The following is a 24919-nucleotide window of genomic DNA, read 5'->3' on the forward strand; positions in this document are numbered from 1 at the left end:
CGAGGTTCTCATATCTACACTCTCCTTAAGAGCTTGAAGACATATATTAGGTAATTTGGAGGTGAGTTCAGTTATGCTATGTGAGATATTTTTTTAAGCAGTAGTGACTATCAAATATCGACCAAATGGCAGCGTGGTTTTTCGAGCGAGTCTAACAAACCACGTATTTCGAGCGAGTCTAACAAACCACGTATGCCTCTGGAGAGCTTCACTGGAAAAATAGCATTTAGTGACCGACTACGGCTGACAAGAAACAATGCAAACGCTTGTAGCCACATTTTCAAAACGTGAGCTCATTGTCATTATGTTAAATGCAGACGAAACACAAACACTGCGGCTAACAAGAGCCACAGCTCAAAAGAAAATAATAACAAAGTTCTGAGCTCGGAGAGCATGGTTCGTTGTGGCTCTAATCTGTTAGACTAAGACGTCCATAGTGTGCTTTGGTTATTAGGAGATAACCTCAATGGCTGAAAAGGCACCCACGAATATTTTCTCTGCAGTCCTACAGACGTAATCACGTTGACCTACATTGCACTTGTTCCACTGTTTTGCAAGTACGACTTATAAACGAATGATGAGAAACACCATTAAAATGGAAAGAAATGATGGCTCGGATAACTTAATCAGTCCCCAGATGAGCGTGATGTTGCTGATCTGCAACCACTCGTGCTCAAGCAGCTTCCCAGCTGCCTTTTTTTTTTGTACTGTAATAAGTGCCTGGGGTAGGAGGCAATGTGACACATTATGCTCTACTGGAGAAGGTCTCAGAATAAGAGTAAGAGAAAAATTGTAGTTGCCACTAAATTGTAAGAGAATGCGAACAACGTGAATGCTTAGAAAGCCAACTCATTTTGAAAGAAAACTGTGGCCGGCGGCGATATGCTGGCATGATGCTTGGGCGTTATATATCATTAATATTATAAGGGCCGATGCCAGCAACTTTTTAAGCGCCAGACCTTGGTGGCAGGCCAGATGTAATAGACGAAATTGAAAAGGAAGCTTACAAATAAAAAAACAGTTTCTGGAAAAGCATATGCTCGGTAAAGTAGTTTGGTGAAGTGCTTGGTAAAGTGGCAAGCGTTGAAAACGAGGTGGTTTAGGAGCTATGTATGGAACCTAGCGCCATATATGCGAAGAGGGGAGACTACAAATGTAAACAAATACAAATAGGAAGTGACCGCTTTCAGTTTGTGAACGGTCTAGAGGAACACTGGGTGTAGGTTGCATGTTGAAACATCGCAATCCAGCCGTTTCCTGCTCCGTTGGTGTGGTCTATAGGATCCCCCTCTCCTGTGGAAAGGTGTATATAGGCAAGTCCGGCAAATGCATCAATGAAAGACTTCGCCAGCACCATATTACTTCAAAGGGAACGCCGACGTCACACCTTTCGGCCCATTGCAGATCTTGTGGATGCAAACCGTTTTTCAGTAACACTTTTATTATGCTGAAACATAAAGACCAGTGGGTGCGGGAGCTCGCTGGAGCGTTCTTTATCAGAAACGAGGGCAATGATTGTATATCTGAACCGTCTGTGTGTCTACTAGATCGCGAGGCTACGCAAGCTCATCCATTTCTTTGACGTCACCTAAATTTTCTGCGTAGGTTTGTGCTGGTTTTCGTCGTGTTCTCTTTTTGTTTCATTAAAACTTCAGTTGTTAGACAGCGCTCTCACTGTGTCCTTCCTCTTTTGTGTTGCGTCGCGTTCGCGCTGGCTTTTTACAATATGCATCAATTCCAACTCGCCCACGTCTCCACCTTACAGCTAGTCACGTGACATGTTGCCACCAAAACTACGCAACCAGTGCGTACTCTAGGGAACTGACCGAAACAGGAAAATAGCCAAGCCTAGCCATACTTACTACTACTAGCAAAACCTCAGCATTGCTAGCGATATCTTGGCATCACTAGACATGGTGTAGACCTTGTAACGTTACTCGTACCTCTTGCAAAAACAATAGTCGAACACTAACTGAGCTGTTAGTTCCAGCCCTAATAACTATAAAGATAAATACATGACCAATTATATTTTATGTTTCTTTTAATTTATTTCCCGGAAGCGAAGCAGCATGATTATATTTCTACGTTAAACGCCCTTTTTTGCTGAAGCCCTGGCGGATTTTGTCGCGTGAAAAAGATAAACAACACGGTGAGAAAGAGAGCCAGCCCAGGCGAAAAATCAAGGCCTCATGGGCAAGGTCGTTCCTGATGGTGTCGAAAAAGTAAAATGAAGAAAAAGCGACCACATCTGTCGGTGGCTTTTAACGACATTGTGATCACTCGTGGTGATATTTGTGCGGTTTGTGCGCTTTAGACTGCGGTGGATGGAACAAGCACACCGAGCTCGTTTTATTTTTTGTTTCATGCTACCTTTCGCATAATTTTGTAATTTAGCGTATCACATTCTTTGTATTTTTCTTTCATTTTCGCTATAAGTGCAACGTGACACCCGCATATACAAGCTTTAGTAACGCCATACGCACACACTTCCTTAGCGTACTCGAATGATATAAAAGAGCCACGTTCAACGCTAGAACTGGTGTGTCTCTGCGTACGAAACTCTGCAGCAGAAGCCTTCCGAAACACTGCTTCGAATAGAATCCTCACGGCTTCAGAAACCAGGCACGTATACCAGATTATTAAGGCTTGTTCTCTGGCCAGTTGCCCGGGGCGCTCCTTCTGGCTTGCGTAGTTGTAGATAAAAATTAGGGTTAAGTTGAGCTCATTATCACTACTTCAGACCATTGGCTCCAAATAGCACGAAGGCAGCTCAGGTTTTCTTTAATACATGTTCTGTTTGTGAGAACTGTATGTAAGTTATGCGGCTCTTGAATAAACTTTGAGTATCACTAACAAAGAAGGCATAGTATTTCATCATTATATTAATGAGCAGGCAACTACGCGCTTGGTGCTACAAGCTTACTGTATTCTGTGCAGTTGTGATTGGAACGGAGTTGATTAAGTAACGCAGTGAGAATCAGCGGTCAGCAGGTGTCAGCAAAAAATTTCCATGACAACGTGATTTTTTAAATATTAACTCATTACACGACAAGCCACAGCTGGCGAATAGGTGATTTAGTGACGCAGCGGGGATGGAAATTAATGAAATTTAGCGAACAAATCATCCCCTCGGATTGTCAAAAATAGTATTATAGAGCTGTGCGGGACGCGAGCGCGGCTGGGAATCAGCAGACAGAAGCGAGTAGTGCGTCCCTGAAGAACAAGCAACAATTGGTGACCCGGACCAGTGGGTATGGACACACGTCAAGGCACCGACATTCCGGCACTAGCCAGCGTCGATGTAAAACTGCCTCCCTTTTGGACTGCGGATCCTGAATTGTGGTTCATTCGCTTTGCATCACAATACGCTGTACGGCGCGTCACAGCAGATTCCACGAAATATCATTATGTGGTGAGCAGTCTGTCCCCATCAATCGCTAGTGAAATTCGAGACCTCTTGCTTTCCCCACCAGCAGAAAACTTTTAGGAAGCGTTGAAGGCAACATTCATTCGCAGGGTCACGCCTCCCGAAAGCGAATGGCTGCGACACTTGCCCATGAAGCCAACCTCAGTAAAGGAACGCCAAGCCAGCTGCTGCGTCATATGCAGCAATTATTGGGCAACAAAGTGGATGGTCTTGACAGCCTGCTGCTCCAAATAATATTTCTACAGAAAATTGCCCCGGACGTCGAAATTTTCATGACTGGCTCAAACTAAAACAATATATATCCAAACTGGCCGACAAGCTCATGGCGGTAGATTCCACAATAGCTTTAATGCGCAGTAGTCCACGCATGGTCTTGACAATATCATGAATCACTGCGCTTCACCTGCCGGTCTAGTGGCTTGCACCTTCTCACTGTTTCATTCCTTCATTATTCATGCCTAACTACCAACCATTTCTTGGTAAAATCCAGCAAATACATTTTTCTTGTGGCTAACATTGGTTGCTTGGCTAAGCTGCTTTACAAGTTACTATTACAGCAATTACCTAATTAGTTGAATATAAGTAGGATAATCACTTGGGTCAGCGACAATTTTAAAGTGTAACACGCTACAGCTACCTTAAATTCTAGCAAACGTCATCCACTGGTGGCGCATGCGCGCAACTTAAGCATTGTGTTTTCGGTTTGTTGTACTAATGGAGATTTTCGGCTCGTTATGCTTGACAATAACATTTCAATTTCTCAAAAATATCTCCGAGGCAGCATTGAAGTAGTAGAAATTGAAGTGTCATCTCGTTTGTGCGCGTCGGATGGTTCCGCGCATAGGTGCACTGAATTTGTGGCTATAAGTGTAGTGGCAAATTTTCAGTCCCATAAGAAATCTCCACATAGCGCGTGTGTGCTCTCTCAATAGTTACAAGGCTATTTTCACACGGAACGCTGTGAGAGCCAAACATTAGAGATTCTTAAAGAGCTAGAATGACTATGCCTATGCAAGAACTGATACGTGAATGTTAAGCCTAGAAGAATCGAATGATGTCCAGAGGCAGGAGGTGCTAAGAAGCAATATCTACTACATAGATTACACAAATTGAAGCGCGCAGAAATACAGGAGAAATATAAATAAAACATAGCTCAATACCTAGTGCGGCAGCAAAGACTGCCTTAAATATTCAAACCTGGTGCAACGTTGACTGCACAGAAAGACTGATGCAGAGTAAGGCTGGATATTGCAGTTTGAAAACAATAGCAGTTCGCAAAGGAAAAGGATACAAAATTCGGTAAAAAATTTAGAGCATTAAGAAATCAATTTTATGACAAAAAGCGGAAAGCAAACGGTGCTTTTTATGGTAATCAACTGTTTTCCTGGGAAGAATAGACAACTTGGTCAGTTGGAAATAGTTCTCGACGATCTGGAAAACAGCGTGACAAAGGTGTCTTCTCTTCTCGGTGTCCTTTCTTTTAGCGCTGTTTTCAAAGTGGTCAAGAAATGTTTTCCTGGGTGCCTTTCGGAAGCGTTCCCAGATGCCTTATACTATATTATACGGGGTGCCCCAGCTATCTTTAGCCAGAGTTTTAAAATATGCCCACACACTCTATCACGACGCGGCCATATGCATGTTGCTGACTGTTGCCTGGAGAGCTTCAGGCTAGTTTTGTGTGCTGAATAATTGGTTTATTAGGCCACTTTATCTAATTATTTTTTGAAGCAACGATGCTGGACAAAAACGTCAATCAGATAGTTGCACATCGGATGGCAAAACATCCGATTAGAAAGAGTCTATCTTGATATCCATCAAGTATTAGTGTTTTTTTGCTTACTACAGAGGCCTGCTAAATATAAAAAAATATCACATTACTACATGCCCACTTGCGCACCTATGCGCGCCGTTATTCTAGTGCTCCCTAACGTTCCGCGTACAAAAGATATCCTTCAATCGCCCCGGTTAGGAAAACGTGTTTGTCGGACAGCCACCACCATCGTCGCTGCCTTGACGAGGCAGCACAAACGAGTAAATGCTATGGTTGTCTGCATGCGGAACGTCGGGGAACAATAGAATCATCGAACGCACTGGCGCGCAAGCAGGCATGTGAAGTGGTATTTCTTTATTTTTCGCGGGCATCAGCAGAAAGCAGAAACGCGCTAATACTTAATGAATACAGTGCTAGAGACTTTCTAATCGGACGTTTTGCAAACCGGTCTTCAACTTTCTCAGTCGAATTTTTTCCCAGCTTATAGGCTTCAAAAGATATTGAAATAAAGAATAAAGTAACCTAAGATGCAGTTAATCAGAACACGAGGAATTGTGCGAATTACCCCAGGCAATAATCAGGAGCATGTACTCGGTTGCGTCGTCATTGAGTACGGCGGCATATTTTTAAACTCTGACTGAAGATATCTGGGGCACCCTGTATATGCATATACGGCGGCCCTCAGGAAATGGCGAACATACTTCTCGATTAGTTTCCCATCTCTTCAACATCTTGCTTTTCAATAACATGTGGGTTAATTTTTTTACAGCAGTAAGCTGCAGTCTCTCCGACATGAAAGCGACTGGGAGAATGTCGAAAGGCAGCGCGCATAGACGGATGCTTGAACATGGTATGGATGCACCGATCTTCGCTTTGATGCTGCTCCTTACTCTCATTGTGCCCGACGCCTCCAAAGCGGAACAGAGTACATGCAACGTGCCGCCACAGAACGGGGTTAACGCGGCAGTTTGCGAGAAGCCCAATCCGAGGTGCAACATCATGGCTAGCGGCCTTGTCGACGGCGATCAAGCAAACATTCTCAGCCTACACAACCAGGATCGCAGCCACGTGGCGCTAGGTGAATTGGACGACTTTCCCCCGGCGAGAAACATGTACAAGATGGTGCGTATGGTTCACATTTCTCTAAAATCATGAACCACATACACACACACACACACACACACACACACACACATATATTGCTACGGTTCGATTGAGGTTAACTGCGTTTATTAAATGCGAAGCATTTCTTAGCGAACCTCTGGCACTTTGAGCGTTTCTATCTACGTATCTATCTATCTATCTATCTATCTAGCCGCCTACGTCTGGGTGCTCTCACGGTCACCTCCTTAACTTGGTGTAGACCAAAATTGGCATGGGAGGGTAAGAGGATTGGACGAATATGATTGTCGGGTCACGATATGAATAGCATGAAAATCTTGTCGCGTACGTCGTCAAACCCTCTCCACTAGACACGTGTGGCACATACCCGTTTGCCACGGGCCGCGGTGTATGGGTATGCGCCACAGGTGATTGACAGTTTATATCTACCCAGGAGCTGCGAGAACGCACATTGGTAACTTAAATGCTAGAGAGTTAAGGAAAACGAACATCGGGCAGCGTTGACCCGGCGACTGCAAAGAAAGAAAATTAGGATCCCAGCAGGAATCGAACCCAAGCATTCTTCGTGGCAATCAGGTATTCTACCACTGAGCCACGCCAGTTCCATACACTGGTTTGGAAATACCAGCCTACGCAGGCGCAGTATCGGTGCAACGTCAAATATGGTTATGGTGCTTGCTATCTAATTTTACAAGAAAGCAATAAACACTACATGATACTCCTACGATAAAGGCGTCATATCAGATTAACGTCTGTGGTTCTAGTGTTGGGTCCGCTTTTATAGCAGTCTAATGAACATTACGTTTTTATTCCTATGATTCAGCAAGCTATGTTGAAGAATTGCTCGACCCCGGAAGAATACATTAACGAAAGTTACTTATGATATCCACATCACCGCACCATAAAGTGCACTTCGTCCGCTAGAACGACGCAGTGTCCTCTTCATTTTTACAGCGAAAGCTGTTATGAGATCATTTCTCCGGCCGTTTTTGGCGCCGTGGTTGTCCGCCGCCGCCGCCGCCGCCGCCGGTGTCCGTAACCAGTATCGCTCGAAATAAGAAAAAAAACTTAATAAGAAAAAATTCCAGGATGGAACGAGGTTCGAACCTGGGCCCTCTGCGTGGGAGCCCAGTATTCAACCTCTGAGCCATGCCGGTGCTTGAAACTGCATTGCAAAAAGGTCCTATACAGGCTTCATGTCGGGAAGGAACCACATTAGCATATGCAATATAGCGTGGTAGAAGATTAAAATAAGCACCAAGCGTCGCACAACGCGAATTCTGTAACCAGGCGTCAAACAATTGCGAATTGCGCAACGAGTAGGTTGTTGAATGCTTCCAACCCATTACAAAAGGGCTCTGCCATAATTCTTCATCGTCATCAGGCGCAGAATCAACAAAGTGCGCATAATCCCTTACATGCGTTTAGCAGGTACCAACGCTCTCTGTAGAATGACGAAAAATGGCACAGTGCCTGCTGCCCTACTTCTAAAAAATTACAATTATTTATAGCGTAGTGGGTTCCTCGCAAGTGCACTTGTATTGGTTGCCAAGGAAGCCCATAAGCGCATGATCCACTTCCTCGGGGTCTCAGTAAGATTACAATGATTTATAGCTTAGTGGGTTCCTCGCAAGTGCACTTGTATTGGTTGCCAAGGAAGCTCATAAGCGCATGATCCATTACCTCGGGGTCTCAATAAAGTTCTTCGCCCCCCCCCCGTCTCTCTTCCACGTCAACGTATACAGCATGACGGGAGAGGGAAATAGCGACCGGGCGTCACCCAATGCAAATTACATAACTGGTGGGCCGTTTAAACATTCCAACCCATTACAAAGGGCTGAGCCATAATTCTTCATCGTCATCAGTCGTCACGTCAACAAAGTGCACGTAATGCCTTACATACGTGCAGCTGGTGCCTCGCTTCTCCATAGAATGACGAATAATGGCTTTGTGGGTGCTTCCCAACTTCACAAAAATTTTGATTTGTGGCGTAGTGGGTACTTTTCTAGTGTACTTGTATTGTAGCCCCAAGAGAGCTTAACGGGCTCTAGAAACGCCGCTCTTCCAGCTTTCGCTGTGACTGTGCTGCGGTTTCAGCGCAGGCCTGGCGTTTTTATGAGGCCGGGCGATGGCCTCATGCTGACCGAGGATGATGCCAGATTTATTGACAGCCGCTTTGTAGACTAGACTACGTAGGCCACATACGCCCAGGTACTCTACGAATACGACAAGCACCATCCACTGATGTTGGTCTTCGTAGCACTATCCACGCCTACCAGCCTCGACGGCCTATACCTCACCAACGCGAACGGTGGCTTGATGTTCCGACATGTAACCGGCTCTATCGACAGACAATTTGTCGACGAAATGACCGAGGCATCCACGAATTCCAACAGCTCTACTATACCACATACCTCACTAGACATGGACCCCTCATCACCACCATCACGACCAGGACCTATAACAAGTCATGACTAGGTGCTGGTGCTCACTGATCACGGTGATGATGCTCCTGTTTAAGAAGTGTCAAGAACTTCTTCCACACATGCACACGGGTTCGTGAAACGTGCGTGCGTTCTCAGGACACGTATAAGCACTACATATCAGCCTACCGCTTCTGGTGTTGGTAATACCCACGTTGCCATTGGCAGCGTGACGCAACCGTAAACAACTCGTTATATAACACATATGCGGTTCTTCAACATATATGTGTGCGTATAAAATTAATACAAATCATTAGAGTCATTTTGTAACGTGTCGCTCAGTAAAAAAAATGACGCCACAGTCACTTCCCGCCGCATGCTTCGCATAAGATCGACTCCCGCGGTACGTGGGATCTGCCGAATTTTTTACAGATGAAGTCAGGCAATGATAGGTGGTGATGGCGTCCATAGGTAGAACCAGCCGAACCTCTTCTTTCTCTTCTCTCGTGGCTCATACCCTGACTCGGCTCATACCGTAGCAGTATGAAACATTAAAGTCAAATTTCTGGAGCCGCAAAGCCCAGCGCGCAAGGCGTCCAGAAGGGTCTCGGAGGTTAACGAGCCAACACAGGGAATGATGGTCGGTTACAATCGTGAACGGACGCCCATACAGGTAACAATGAAACTTCTGAACAGAAAAAACAGCTGCCAAGCATTCTTGCTCTTTTACAGTATAATTCATTTCTGCCTTGCTCAGAGAACGACTCGTATAGGCGACCACATGCTTTTCATCATTATGGCGCTGAACGAGCACGCCTCTGATGCCAATAACGCTTGCGTCACAGTGCACTTCCGTAGGCGCAGATGGATCGAAGTGACGAAGGAGAGTTTCTGACGTCAGCCGAAATTTTAGTTGAGAGAATGCAGCATCACATTCAGATGTCCATTCGAATGTGCTGTCCTTTCGCAAGAGGCTGTTCAATGGATACACGATGTCCGCAAATTTCGGCACAAAGCGCCGAAAGTAAGAACATAGCCCTAGGAAGCTGTGGAGTTCCTTTACAGACTTTGGTGGCTTAAAGGTGGTGACTGCTTCAATTTTCCGAGGGTCGGGCCTGACACCATCTTTGTCGACCAGATGGCCGAGGACCAATGCCTGTCGTTCACCAAAGCGGCACTTCTTTGAGTTCAAAACCAAGCCAGCCTTTTCGACACAGTCCAGAACGAGGCTTAAGTGGGCGTTATGCTCGTCGAATATGCGTCCAAAAATAACCACGTCGTCCAGATAGCTCAAACAGACTTCCCATTTTATACCGCGAAGAATTGAATCCATAAATCTTTCAAAAGTTGCGGGAGCATTGGAAAGCCCAAACGGCATAACATTAAATTGATACAGTCCATCAGGCGTCACAAATGCGGTCTTTTCCTTGTCAGCAGGGTGCATAGGGATCTGCCAATACCCTGATCTTAGGTCAAGTGACGAAAAGTAAGAAGCTGAGTGCAGGCAGTCAATGACGTCGTCGATCCGAGGCAGCGGATACACATCCTTTTTATTCAGGGCGTTCAATCGTCTATAATCGACGCAGAACCTCCAAGAGCAGTCCTTCTTAACCAAAATGACAGGCGCTGCCCACGGGCTGCACGACTCTTCAATAACGCCTTTGTGCAGCATATCTTGAACTTGGTCAGCAATGACTTTCCGTTCCGATGCCGATACCCGGTAGGGTTTTTGTCGAACCGGATGAGCAGAGCCTGTATCAATCCTGTGTCGGGCTCGAGAACACGGTAAGGACAGTCGCTCCTCTTTTTCGCCAAAGTCAAACACGGACGCATGTCGTTCTAATAGTTGAACCAGCGTTTGTTGCTCATATGACCGTAGCGTCTTGCTGACCATGCTCAAAATGTGTGTCTCGTAGGAGCAACTGCGTTTGGAAATCGTTGAGTGTCATTTTTTTCCTCGTCGATGGCAGCAATAGAACTCTCCGTGGCATCATCGAGCAGTGCGAGCTTCATTCCTCGAGGAAGAATAACCGGCACTGGCGAACAGTTAAACACCCACAGAAGCGTTGTTTCGTTATCAATCGATACCATATAACTAGGTACTATTATGCCTTTCTTTGCACACGTAGCCGTGAGAGGTTGAACGACGGCATCAAAGGATGTCACGGCAGCAATTGAAGAAGATACGGCAATTGACATCATGGACCGTGGTGGTACTGTGAGCTCTTCGGAAACAATCAGTGTGTCTTCCGCAGGCATCGGCTCGTCAAAGAGATCAGGAACAATGCCAACACTCACAGAAAGCTCACGGGCACCACAGTCGACGAAAGCACCACACTCTGGGAGGAAGTCAATGCCGAGAATAACATCGTGCGTACACCGCTGCAGAACCACAAACTCAGTTGGGAACACCGTTCCTGCCAACAGCACGTTAACAGTACAGACTCCTACAGGTTGAAGTACGTCACCGCCGACGCCACGAAATCTAGTAGAATCCTGGCAGGAAAACATAACTTTGCGGCCAATGCGATCTCTGAACGAAACACTCATGACTGAAATCGTCGCACCGGTGTCCACTAAAGCTGTTACACTTAGTCCATCTATTGAAACGTGTATCCTGTTTTTAAACATGGTAAGTGGTGGAGGTATATAAGTCGAGTCATTTTGTGCGACCTCACCTCCATCGGTCGCGCCAGCTAGTTTCCCTGCGGTGGCCGTGACGACAGCCGCCGTCGAGGTGAAAGCGAGCGACGCGGTCGGGCAGATGGAGGTGTGAAGCTGCGATGAGAAGCGGGAGAGCTACCACGCTGGTTCTCCTGTTGCGAGGGGCTCCTGGGATAGGCGGACCAGGGATTGTTGTAAGCGTTGCCACCACGAGGAAATGCTGACGGTGGCTCGTATCGCGATGTCGCCTCACTCCGCCGATGACAGAATCGAGATACGTGTCCGGCAGCACCGCAACTATAGCACACAGGAGGTTGGCGATATACATTATACTGCTGAAAAGCATCGCCCCGTCGCGGTGGCACAAGTGTATATTCGTTTGACCCCTGATAGCTGGAGGCCGGCTGACGAGGGTAACTGAAGCGGCGCTCGTGCCTTGAGTCTTGGTAGTGATTGCGCTGCGGCCTCGGTGGTGCGCCAGAACCGTAGTTGTGCTCCTCGACGCCCGCTGCAGCAATGGAAACTTGATGTGGAGCGGGAACCGACATAGGTGCAGCTTCACAAGGCGTCGCGCGAGCGTGTCGACAACGTTCTTCACGTATGATTTCGCGTATTGTAGACGCAAGATCAAAAGGTGCGTAGTCTTCAACACTCGCTACTGTGGTCACATTCGGTAGTCGGCCGAATTTCGGAACGATACGCCGCATTTTCAGTGTCTCAAATGTACGACAGTGCCGTATGACGTCGGCCACTGTAGCAATGCTGTCTTTACCGATGAGGAATTCATAAACGTCCTCTGCGATTCTTTTTAACAGGTGGCCGACTTTGTCCTCTTCAGACATGCAAGGGTTGACGGTCTTGCACAGCTTCAATATAGCTTCAATGTACATCGTGCATGTTTCGCCTGGTACCTGGGCTCTTTGCAGCAGCGTTTGTTCGGCTTGCTTCCTCTTTGCCACGGAGTCCCCAAAACAATATTTTACTTCCGACACGAAGCGATCCCACGTCGTGAGGACGTCCTCATGGTTCTCATACCATGTTAGTGCCGTGTCCGTCAAGAAAAACACCACGTTAGTCAGCTGAGTTGCCGCGTCCCAACGGTAGTAATTGCTCACCCGTTTGTAGTGTGTGAGCCACTCATCCACGTCCTCGCCAGATTTGCCTCCGAAGGTACGAGGCTCTATCAGATGCTGACGCTGCCAAGGGCCAGCTGCGACCGAAGCAGGTAGCAAAGGTGCTGCTGGAACTGGTGCTGTGGCTGCAGCTGAGTAGTTCCGGGTTCCGTCTTCACCGCGAGACATGTCGACCTCCAGTGGTAACGGGGGCAGTCCAGCAATGTGGCGGCTTCGGCGTAGATCAGGCGGTTGCAGAACCGTGTTGCTTGATTCGATACCCAGCGCCTCCACCACAAAACTGTTACGGTTCGATTGAGGTTAACTGCGTTTATTTACAGATGAAGTCAGGCAATGATAAGTGGTGATGGCGTCCATAGGTAGCACCAGCCGAACCTCTTCTTTCTCTTCTCTCGTGGCTCATACCCTGATCCGGCTCATACCGTAGCAATATATATATATATATATATATATATATATATATATATATATATATATATATATATATATATATATATATATATATATAGAAATACCGGGTGTACAGAGTTAAGCTATATGGTTTTGTTAAAATTCAGCACTGCAAAGAAGTGACAATTACCTTTGCAGATATCTCATGTATCCAGGGGACACAAAGTCAGACAATAATTATCACTTCCGATGCACAGCTAAGATTGAACAATGGACTTTTTAATGAGTGCAGTAAGCGGGCGTGTGTGTATTGAAAAGTTGGAGGCAGTCGCGTTTCTACACAGTTCCACGTGGAAGAATTCTTCTAGCATGTATGTGCCGCGAGATATCCCGCTACAAAGTTTAACTGCGGTTTTAATGGTTGCGCACGCAAGACGGCGAGGATTGGCGCAATGTTTCTCTCATATGTCACGAGCAGTCACTGCTTGCTATCGCCAACCGGAAGCAAAAGGATACCCGTTATCATCTTCGCCTATACCTTCGACCCGTTGTCCGAATAAACGCCGCACGCAACTGCTGCGGCACATCGTGGAGGAGCTTCGCGCCAGTGCTCACTCAAAGTTCGTTATTCAATCTTTGTTACTAGAGCGGCTGTAGCGATAATGATAGTCTAACTTTGTGTCTAACTAAATGATAGTCTAACTTGGATAGAAAACATATGTGCAAAGGTGGTTTTCACGTACCGCGCATTGCTGGATTTTAAGAAAACAAAAAGCTTAAAAAGCTTACTTTTGAACACGCTGCATATCATCATCATCATCATCAGCCTGTCTACGCCCACTGCAGGGCAAAGGCCTCTCCTATGTTCCGCCAGTCAACCCGGTCCTGTGCTTTCTGCTGCCACGTTATACCTACGAGCTTCTTAATCTCATCTACCCACCTAATTTTCTGTCTCCCCCTCACGCGTTCGCCCTCTCTTGGAATCCAGTCAGTTACCCTTAATGACCACCGGTTATCCTACCGACGTGCTACGTGCCCGGCCCATATGCATTTCTTCTTCTTGATTTCAACTATGATGTCCTTAACCCCCGTTTATTCACCGACCCATTCTGCTCCCTTCCTGTCTCTTAAGAATACACCTATCATTTTCCTTGCCATCGCTCGCTGCGTCGTCCTCAGTTTAAGTTGAACCCTCTTTGTAAGTCTCCAGGTTTCTGCTCCGTAGGTAAGTACCGGTAAGATGCAGCTGTTATATACCTTCCTCTTGAGGGATAGTGGAAGATTACCAGTCATGATTTGATAATGCTTGCCGAATGAGCCCCATCCCATCCTTATTCTTCTAGTTATTGCGCTCTCGGGGTTCGGCTCCGCGGTTACTACCTGTCCTAAGTAGACGTACTCCTTTACAACTTCCAGTGACTCGCCACCTATCGCAAAGCGCTGTTCTCTGCGAAGATTGTTCCACATTACTTTAGTTTTATGCATATTAATTTTCAGACCTACTCTTCTACTTTCCGTATCCAGTTCAGTAATCATGAGCTGTAATTTGTCTCCCGCGTTACTCATAAATGCAATGTCATCAGCGAATCTCAGGTTACTGAGATACTCTCCATTAACTCTTATCCCTAATTCTTCCCAATGTAGGACCCTGAAAACCTCCTGTAAACACGCGGTGAATAACATTGGAGAGATCGTGTCTCCCTGCCGTACGCCCTTCTTTATTGGGATTCTGTCGCTTTCTTTATGGAGGACTATAGTGGCTGTGGATCCGCTGTAGATTTCTTCCATTATATTTATATAGGCTTCGTCGATGCCCTGATTCCGCAGTGCCTGCATGACTGCTGATGTCTCCACCGAATCAAATGCCGTCTCGTAATCTATGAAGGCTATGTATAGGGGTTGGTTGTATTACGCGCATTTCTCTATCACCTGATTGATAGTATGAATGTGGTCTATTGTTGAGAAGCCTGTACGAAATCCTGTCTGGTCCCTTGGTTGATTGAACTCTAATGTCGCATTAATTCTGTTAGGAATTACTTCTGTAAATAGCTTGTAGATAACGGACAGTTAGCTTATGGGCCTGTAATTTTTCAGGTCCTTGACGTCCCTTTTTTTATGAATCAAGACGATGTTGGCATTCTTCCAAGTTTCTGGTATCCTCCCCGTCAAGAGACACTTCGTATACAGGGTGGCCAGTTTTTCTAACATAATCTCTCCACCGTCTTTCAACAGGTCTGATGTTACCTGATCCTCACCAGCTGCTTTGCCTCTTTGCATTCCCTTTAGGGCTTCCTTTACTTCCTCTGTCAATACTGGTGGGATGTCAGATTCCTCTGCGCTATTACTGCTTCTTACGTTATCATCCTGACTGTCTCGGCTGCTGTACAGATCTCTGTAGAACTCTTCCGCTACCTCAATTATTCTATTCATATTGGTTGTGACGTTGCCTTCCTTGTCCCTTAATGCATACATCTGATTTTTGCATATGCATAGTTTTGTCTTCATAGCTTTGAGACTTCTTCGGTTCTTTAGAGCATGCTCAATTCTCTCCATATTATACTTTCTTATGTCGGCTACTTTACGCCTATTGATTAACTTCGAAAGCTCCGCCAGCTCTATTTTGTCTGTTGCATTTCAGGCTTTCATAGCTTGACGTTTCTTAATGACGGTTTTCGTCTCTTGGGATAGCTTACCAGTGTCCTGTCTAACGACTGTACCCCCGACTTCCACTGCACACTCCTTAATGATACTAGTCAGATTATCATTTACTGCGTGAACGCTAAGGTCGGTTTCCTCGGTTAAAACCGCGTACCTATTCTGAAGTGAAACTCTGAATTGCTGTACTTTCCCTCTCAGAGCTAGTTCATTAATCGGCTTCTTGCGTTTATATATATATATATATATATATATATATATATATATATATAGAGAGAGAGAGAGAGAGAGACAGAGAGAGATCGTTGAAAATGTTGGCACGATAGAAAGACTACACAGCTATCTGATGGTTTCGAAGTACGCACTAAAGCAAAGAAGTGATGGTGGTCGGTGCTGGCCTCAGTTTAGAGTTCCTTTTTTTTACCAGCGGCCAGTAGGCGACAAATATTGCTTCACTATTAATGAGCAGCAAATATCGAAGTCGATTGCACAACAAACACTGCATGACCAATGCGCACGAGCCTGAGTACGGGGAGTTGAGGAAGAGGCAGAAGAGGGGGAGGACCTTCTGGGTTGCAGGCGCATCTATTCATAGCACATAGCCGCGGCATTTACCATACATCTCTTCTCCTTGTGTACTAACTATGACTATTCTAATAAGAACAGCCACACTGTTCTAGCCTCGCCCCCTCCGCTTAGTTTAAACTTTCATCCAAGAAAGTGTATGGAAATAGCTCCGGTAAAAGGAAAACACTGCAAGAAATGCGTACTCAGCCTTTGAAGGCCACGCTCGTTGAGCGTTTTTTAACACGAAAGTGTTTTATTGCGGGGTCCCCGACGGCTCCACTGACGCAATTCCGTCACGGATATGACGTTCTAAAATATCAAGACTAACATATGGCCAAGAAAAAACTAGAAAGAAAAGTTCCGTCACAGGGAGTCGAACTTACGACCCCTCGATCCCCAGCACGAAACGACACCGTCACAGACGGACCGTTCTTCGTTATACTAACGCCGTGCTATTTATATACATCCGTTTGCTGGTGGCGGTACTCAGAGATCGGGGTACATCAGCGTGTGTTCGTTATCACTAGCGAGAGGGCGTGAAGGGCTCGAAGGGCGCGCTTTAAAGGTCGTCGCCCCGCGCGTTGAGATGACCGTGTGCCTCTACAGCGCACGGTCGCTCGTGCGCGCGCGCTTGTCTCCGTCTTGCGCTTTCACCGCAAGCTTGGGCTGAAGTTACAGAGAGCACGAAGGTCACTTCGCTCACTGCAGTAGCCGCTTTTGCGAAAGGAGCGCGCGGTTCACAAACAAGTAAGTTACAACTGTGATAGTTCGCGCTCATCCTGTGTATACTTGCGCGTTTGTTTCGTGCGTCCTCCTTTGTATTTGACCAGCGCGCTTTAAATGTCGAGCTGCGAAAGTTGTTGGTTCGCGCTCATCCTGTGTATGTTCGTTCCGTGCGTCCTTTCTGCTTGAGTCGCGCGTTGCAAATTTCGAGCTGCTTGCCGTTCTTCGCGTGACATTACAACTTGTGCTATAGCATTCATTCCTTCGCCCTCAGGGCGAAACATTGCACAACAAACGCTCAGCCACGCCTATGAAGACACGTTTTACTTTCGTGTTATACCGATTCCTATGGACAGAGGGATCATCCATGTTTGTTTAGGCTCCTGGTGCTTCCATAACGACGAAAGATGAAGTTTCGAAGCACATTATATAAAATGATTGTTTGCAAATGCGTCAAAAAAACCAATAGTAAGTACTCTAAAGCGAGAGCTAACACATTTGCTTAGAGAGGCGATGAAGTAATGCTGTACGAATAAGGAAGCTTTTTGCGTTCGTGTACTTTCTTTCCATGTACCCATACAATGGAAGTATGGCTGTCACATGCAAATTTCATTGGAGCTTTAATATTTGTTTTTCTGCGCAGGTGTGGAGTGACGAGATCGCCGAGTCTGCTCAGGCATATGCGAACCAATGTGGAGAAGGTCTTGGGCCTGGCAGGCACAGTTCGCAGGATCAAAGACGCACAGGCAAGTGGCGGAAATCGTGTGTTTATGATTAGGTGGTGCATGTAGATCGGTGAATATTTCTGATGAATATTCCTGATTGTAATCGATCACTCAATAAGTCAAAAGTTGCTTTGGTCTATAACGTCGAAACGACAACAGAACCCTGGAATTTGTCGCTTTATTCTGGTAGTGACACGACAAAGAATAATGACCAGAGATATTCATTTCACTCTCCCTAGCGCGCGCTGTACGTAGAGAGGCAGCGTTTGTCATGATTTAACGAACATCCGCCGACACTCTTACAGTGTTTAGCGTAGAATCCTTTCACACGCAAGGATTAAATAAGACGTGCACGATCGCTCACGTTTTTCCCTCTTTGTTCCCTCTGTAAAATAGTTCCGCGCTAAACACTAGGTAGATGCCACAACAAGAGGGCCAGAAATCAATGCTGAGCAGCAGCAGCCAACATTAACCAGAGCCAAAAAGGACTAGCATTATCCTATTTATTATGGTAGTTGAATCCACGTGTCTTAGCGAGCCGTGGTGTTTTCTGGCTGCACTGCCTTGAGTAACAGCCTATGTTTCTGATCGGGAATTATCTGACGTCGCGCTCAGTTACAAAGTGGTGTAAGGGGATAAGGAAGACATGGCCTTTAAATTTGGGAAGTAAAATATGAACTAAAAAAAAAAACAAATGTGGGGAGCGGACGTCCACAAACCAGTGATATCTGTCAGAAAATGGCAGCAGACTTCAGTGATTCGTGCGGTGCCGAATTGTTACACACTGCGATAGCGTTTATTTGCAGTAATTCGGCGTGTAGTATTTTTCGTTTTCTTTTTTCCGCTGAAGCTAGCTCCTACCCACTATGTAATATTGGCCAATACAAATATTGCTTTCCTCCACATATGTTGTGCAAGTACTTGCAATACAAACATAGGGGAGTAAACATACTTTTTGAAACATACACATGCAATTCACAAGTGCTAGAACAAAACTTAATTAGTAGTAATGAATGTTTGGCAACTGAGTTTATCTACGTCCACAAATGACACGCTCGTGGTAGTGAATAAGGTTACTATGCACAATGCCTGTTAATTCCCGTGTATATTGTGAAAGATGAGTTATTGTTTCTCGCTGTAGTAAATATGAATTATATAAAGTTGTCACTGTGTGCCTCAGTATCTCAAAGTGAATATCTGCGCAACTGAACAGAGGAGAAAGGTGAATATCTGGGACAGCAACTTGCGACAAACTAAATGCAACAAGTGCCTTATTACTCTAGTGCAAACCACTATGTAGGCTTGAATTTCAACCACGCTCAAGGCTTATCTACATGGCACAGTGAACGCGAAAAAGTGTCACGTAATGAATTGCAGCCGGGCTTCTGTTAAAGCATCACTGAAAGCCGAGGTATTGTGTGGCGTTCGAATTGTGTGGGCAGTAGAAGGTTAGAACTAAGGCATTACAGGTAAAGCATTGCTGTTTTCAGTAAATAAAGAATGTACTCAATAGCACTGCCAAGCCGTAGTAGTTGGCCTACCAGGGAAACATTTTTCAGTAACATAAAAGGTCGCGTTACGCCTTCCTTTTTATCCCACTGATATGAGGCGTTTCTGCTCGTCACTGGATATAACTCAAACTTTGGAAATGTTGAGGCTCTTATCGTCTGACTAGAAAAGAGACAGGGCTTGAAATATATTTTATTGAACTCAAAGAAAAGTTTACACGCAACTACCAGTTATTCCTGAACGAAAGTACTGCAGTCCCTTTCAGTGTGGCTGCCGAGTGTCTTTACATTGTCGAAGTCGACGTATTTAATAAAACGCTAGGCAAGCTATCTGATGACAGCTATGAAATTCAGCGACTCTTGCGTTTCACGCTATGGTATTCTGGTACGACTAATGCTGCCCGCAACTTCACGTACCAGCCACAGCCAGTTTTTGGGGTTGATAATAATATTTTTTTTGTGCGTAAAAATTTTTTGTGGTCGCGAATCGTTTACGTGTTTCATTCCTGATACTTCTTGCGCACTTTTTAGTTTATTTGTAAGTGTACACCAACGATTTATGAAAATTTCGTTCCTTCAGAATGGTTCACATTTTTCAGTTTTCAGCATACTGAACATTCCGGTTGGAGGCGAGACGTCGAGACGTCCGTTCAACTGCGAAACTTCTTTTTAACAAAAAAAAAAACCGTATCGGGTTCATTGTCTGGCGCATTGTGGGTTATATATATATATATATATATATATAGCAGTGCTTGTTTTCCGCTACACATAGTGTATCTTTGAATGTTTCTTGTCATTTTTCATCGTCTTCAAGAGAAGCTTTCAGACTTCTCACGACTTCGCTGTTTTTTCTTTCCTCGTAGAGCACTTCTCATTCATTGGTGAGAACATCGCTCACGAAGCCTTCACAGCAAATATCACTATGCGTCGCTGGGAAGTGCACATACACAACTGGTTCAAGGAATACCAGTATTACCCGCCAGAGTCTGTGTCCAACTTCCAGCCACCCCCAGGGCCCGAAGTGACCCATTTCACCCAGGTTGGTGACAGAGTGCGGCTGCACACTTTGTAATATGGCTAGTTCCTTCAGGATAACAAGGCGAAGTACCTTTATTGAATAGTGTTTCAGTTAAATATATGCAAAACTCACATAAACCGTGATAGCTCAACTGCTTAAAATTTTGAACTATCAAAACAAGCCGACGAAGGCGACTTCAGATGGTGCCATATATTTTCAAAGTAGCTAAAAAAAGGAACGGAACAAAACAAGAAACGCCCTTTCAAGCAACCTTCTGACAAGGGCCGCTTCTATTCGTCAGTTCCGCAACGGCTTTACTTAGTGTCCTTTTACAGCGTCAGCTGTTTAAGCTCAGAACAACAGCCGACGGTGATGGCGATGTCGTTCGCCCTCTTCGCTGGCCGTCTCAAGAATCGCTTTAATACCAACAACAACAACAAAAAATATAGTCCGAGGCGCAATCGAACCCTGGCATCCTGCATGGTAATCAATTATACTGTCACATAGCCACGCCAGTGCTTGAAACTGCTTCGGAAGTAGGCCCTATACAGGGGTCATTTCGGGGGATGGTGGAACATTAGCAGATGCAATGCTGCGTAGCACACAGACAGAATCGCACGAGCTGCCTCGTCATGTCAATTGCGTAGCGAGCGGGTGTTATAAATCTCGCCTCCCACTACAAAGCGCTCAGAAAGAATGCATCATGGTCCTCAGTGACATCATTAGTAACAGCAAAAAAGTGCGCAGGCACGTACGCGCAAATGTTACCTTACAGACGCGTAGTAGGCGCTTCGCCAAATCGCATAATGATGATAATTTATGCCGTCGTAGGTGCTTCGCCATTGTAGTTGCCATAGGCGCCCTAAGAGAGGTTACAATGGGTTCTTTGATGGACGCTCCCGATTGCGCTGCGGCTGTGCTGCATGTTCAGCGCTGGCCTGGAGTTTTTTTTCCGCAAGTGAAAGTCTCTCTGAGCCCACCACAATGACAGACAAAACGGAAAAGAAAGCGGCACTTATTGTTTACTAACAATTTAAACTGTTATAAAGAATGAGGAAAAGTGTTCGCCAAGGATCATTGAAAATTATTCGAAAGATTTTCGTATTTGTTGTGGACTGATCTGTCTCTGGCACTCAGAAACGACGAACGCACGATCGCATATTTATGTTATATATTAAAATGTGCTTAATACCCGAAACAACAGAGATGCCCCTGACAGACATCTCTAGACAGGCCTGGTACACCAGCCAGATCTGGTACTTTGAGATGGCCGTGCCATGGGCAGCATCCCGCGAGGAAAGTGAAGAGTAAAAAATATTATCTGACGCCAATTGCTCGACTCCGCTCCATGAACAGCAAGAACATCTACCAGGGGCGCTGGCCATTGATAAACGTTGCGGAAGTCGCGGCACCTGAATGTACTTGCTTGCATGCAGGGCGCCCTGAGTGTGTCGTATGCGGCTTGACCAGGCGTGCTTGTGGCGTAAGGGTTTGTTCACCAGGTTCTTGCACTGGATGCCGAATGGTTAGATGAAGCTTTGGGAATACTTTCCTTTCATTATTTATTTGCGTAGTAGTAGTTACCTTCAGTAATGGCTACCTCATTATGCACTACTTCACTGCACCGCTACTAGATAGCCCTGACAACTGTATCAAGAGTGCACAAAAAGTCTTGGGCTTTTGCGCTCGCGTCAACGCGAGCGCAAAAGACCAAGAGTGACTTGGTTTCTACGCATGCACCCTGGCCGCTAGCAAATTTTGTGGGTCCCCAATTCTCAAAACTCCCTAATATATATTAGAGAATGGAAGCCTGTACAATCATCTGTCGTCTCGCTTACGGAATGATTGCCATTTCAAGCTGCCCTAACAGCGTTTTTGGAATGAAGATGTCGTAACTAAGAATTATTTGCATATTTCATTAAAACGCGACTGCACATTTATAACTGTTTCAAGATACATTATCATTACACTTGTTTTGTGTCTTACCTCCATATTTTCGGGCCTTTTAGTAGTTTTTCCTGAATTAGGTTTTATCCATTCAAACTATTGTTCATATATTGCTGTGTTAATTTGTCAAACACCATGTCGGGGATGATGACAACTGCCTTTACGTCCACAGCACGTTACGGCAAATTTTATAACGTTACATATATCTTTTTAAGCATTATTTTTTTTTATTTTGAGTTGTTTTCCGCTTGTATATGTTCCCCACCTTTTGTACTGACTGTTGTTCCTTTCTATCGCCTCCAGTGTAATGCCTTAAGGGGTACTAAGTATGGTCGTATAAATAAATAAATGAATAAATAAATAAATAAATAAATAAATAAACACGAAGCGATGCGACGAAGATGCAGCCACGAGACAAACCAAGACATTCACTGGAACTGAGAGCATTGCCGGACGTCGCCGCCAAACGGTGCCGTGATAAAAACACTGAGACTGTCGACGTAATCGTTACCAGCGTATCATCACTCAGACCGCTTAAGAACTGAACACGTCGCAGTACTGTCGATGTCGCAGGGTGACCAGTCCGTTAAGCTATCGCACTCTGGTTGCCCTCGAAATAAAATAACTTCCCAATAATTGTCCAAAAAGCCTCTGCATGCCGAGCATTCGAATGAAAGGCACGTCTCAAGCGTGAAGTTTTGTTCAAGAACAACTTGGACTGTTGGTACAGGACGTATGTAGAATAGCGCACACTTAGACAGGAACGGATCGTCGTATGTCGTCATGCATACTCCGTTTCTGCGTAAGTGTGCGTATTACACTAAGATTGAACTGTTATTTCATTTGTGCTTTAAGAACAATGCCGGCATGAGGACATTTTTATGAGCACGCCTTTAGTGTTTTCCGAAGATACATTCGTAAACACAGAGCGGCAATTTTGTTTTCTTTTCGCAGTTAATATGGGCCGAAACTCGTTACCTGGGATGTGGTTTTACATACTACACCTTGAAGAACGATGACAGCACTTATCGATTCCAAAACATTTATGTCTGTCAATATGCACCAATGTAAGTACCACAGCTTCGGAGGATATTATGTCCTTCAGGTTCCTTCAGCTGGCATGTGGATACGTCAGCATGCTTGAGGTTTGATGCTGTTGTAATAATCTAGTAAGCTCAGTAGATACAATTATCCTAGTTCTAACGACATGCTTTGATTATAACTGTCGTATTTTAGTCGTACACAAAAAGGAGCGGTACGCATATAGTTTTCTTTGCACATGCTACTTGTAATCGAACAAAAATGACGTAACTTGTCGTAACATATTGTGTACTATTTCCATGAAGAGTGATAGCCGTGTCTTAGCCAAGTTTATGTACTATTTCGTCACTTTTTCTTTGTTCAAAAGGGTATATTGCAAGGGTATATAAACATTATTAATAAACAAAATCCTGGTAATATCCACCGATTTTTTCGGGGGGGAGGGGGGCGCTTTGCTGAAGGCCTTGACTATTTAAAAAAAACACCTATTTTAATTATTTATTTAAGGTAAAAGACCCCTTCTATCAAAATGTGGGGCTGGAGGGGGTGGTTCCCTAGCAACCCCTCCCCTCCCCCTCCCCCTCCCCCGGGCTACGGGCCTGTATGTAGCTATTGTGACATAATAACAGTTGGGGGTGTTTTACGTGCTAAATCCTCAATATGATTGGGAGTACGCCATGGGCTCCGGATAATTGGACCTCTTAGCCTTCTTTTAACCTCGCAATGAGAAAACTACCAGGTCCATTGGAGATAGTCGAAGGCGTACTGCACGCGCTTTGTGCCGACGGCATAACCATTTGGGCTAAACACGGCCCGGTAGGTGAAATTGAAGCTAATCTCCAGAAAGCGGACGAAATCGTGCACAGCTACACTCACCGCAGTGACCTTCAATGTTCCCCAACAAAATCGGAGTTTGTACAGATTCGTCCCACATGCAAGTGTAATACTAAGACTGAAATATCCCTAGTGAACGGATCCATCCCCGAACACGAGGAGCTGAGAATTTTAGGCCTATTTATACAGAAACACCGCGAAATAGACAGAACACTGAACAAATTACATCAGAGGGGCGAACAAGTAGGCCGCATGATTAGATTGCTTTCAAACTAACATGGCGGACTGCAATTTCAAAAACGCTATGCGGCTACCTCATGCTTTCGTGACGAGCCGCGTTCTGTACTCGGCCCCCTATTTACAGCTTCGCAAATTCGAGAAAAATGGTATTGAGGTAATCTTGCGCAAAATATACAAGCGAGCCCTCGAGTTCCCGATTTACTTCGAGGAGCTCAGGGAAGCGCAGCTAGCAATCTAATACTGGGACTCTCAAAAAAGACAATGAGGACGCGACCTCGCTGGCCGATTGCACATTTATCACTCAACGCTAGAGGAAGAGCGCGTACGCTTCCCGAAAATCTGGAGCCACGCCCACAGCGTAGGCCGTCTTCCTTACACCTTAACACGAGAATGTCATAGCGGTGGGCGCCTAGCTCGAGCCAAAGCTCGAGTGCACCACTATGGGGACAAACACGGTGTTTTGAACGTGGGTGCCTCCGGCCAACACGGCGGGGGATGGTACACGGCGGCGGTAATTCACCAAAACACGGTAATAAACGGACTAAATTGCAAAACACGAGATGTAACACGTGCAGAAGAAGTGGCCATCGCGCTCGTAACCTCTAACCGGGATTCGATAGTCTTCATCACTGACTCACGGGGAGTCCGTAAAACATTGTAAGAAGGTCTACACCATATTTCGCGCACAAAATTTTACAAAACAGCGACTACAGCGGAGTTTGTCAACGTGG

The 24919-nt window shown here is 45.4% G+C and overlaps 1 protein-coding gene across 1 annotated transcript; it reads left to right on the forward strand.

Annotated features, from left to right (window-relative positions):
- The first annotated feature begins 5973 nt into the window (after positions 1 to 5973).
- On the forward strand, positions 5974 to 21592 carry LOC119398820 (venom allergen 5-like). Its single transcript, XM_037665634.2, has 4 exons — positions 5974 to 6320; positions 17519 to 17621; positions 19972 to 20147; positions 21563 to 21592. The coding sequence occupies exons 1-4, from the start codon at positions 5991 to 5993 to the stop codon at positions 21590 to 21592; spliced, it is 639 nt and encodes a 212-aa protein (XP_037521562.2). The 5' UTR covers positions 5974 to 5990.
- Positions 21593 to 24919: the final 3327 nt, after the last annotated feature.

The sequence above is a fragment of the Rhipicephalus sanguineus genome, chromosome 7, assembly GCF_013339695.2.
Source record: "Rhipicephalus sanguineus isolate Rsan-2018 chromosome 7, BIME_Rsan_1.4, whole genome shotgun sequence".
In the NCBI taxonomy this organism is placed as follows: Eukaryota; Metazoa; Arthropoda; class Arachnida; order Ixodida; family Ixodidae; genus Rhipicephalus; species Rhipicephalus sanguineus.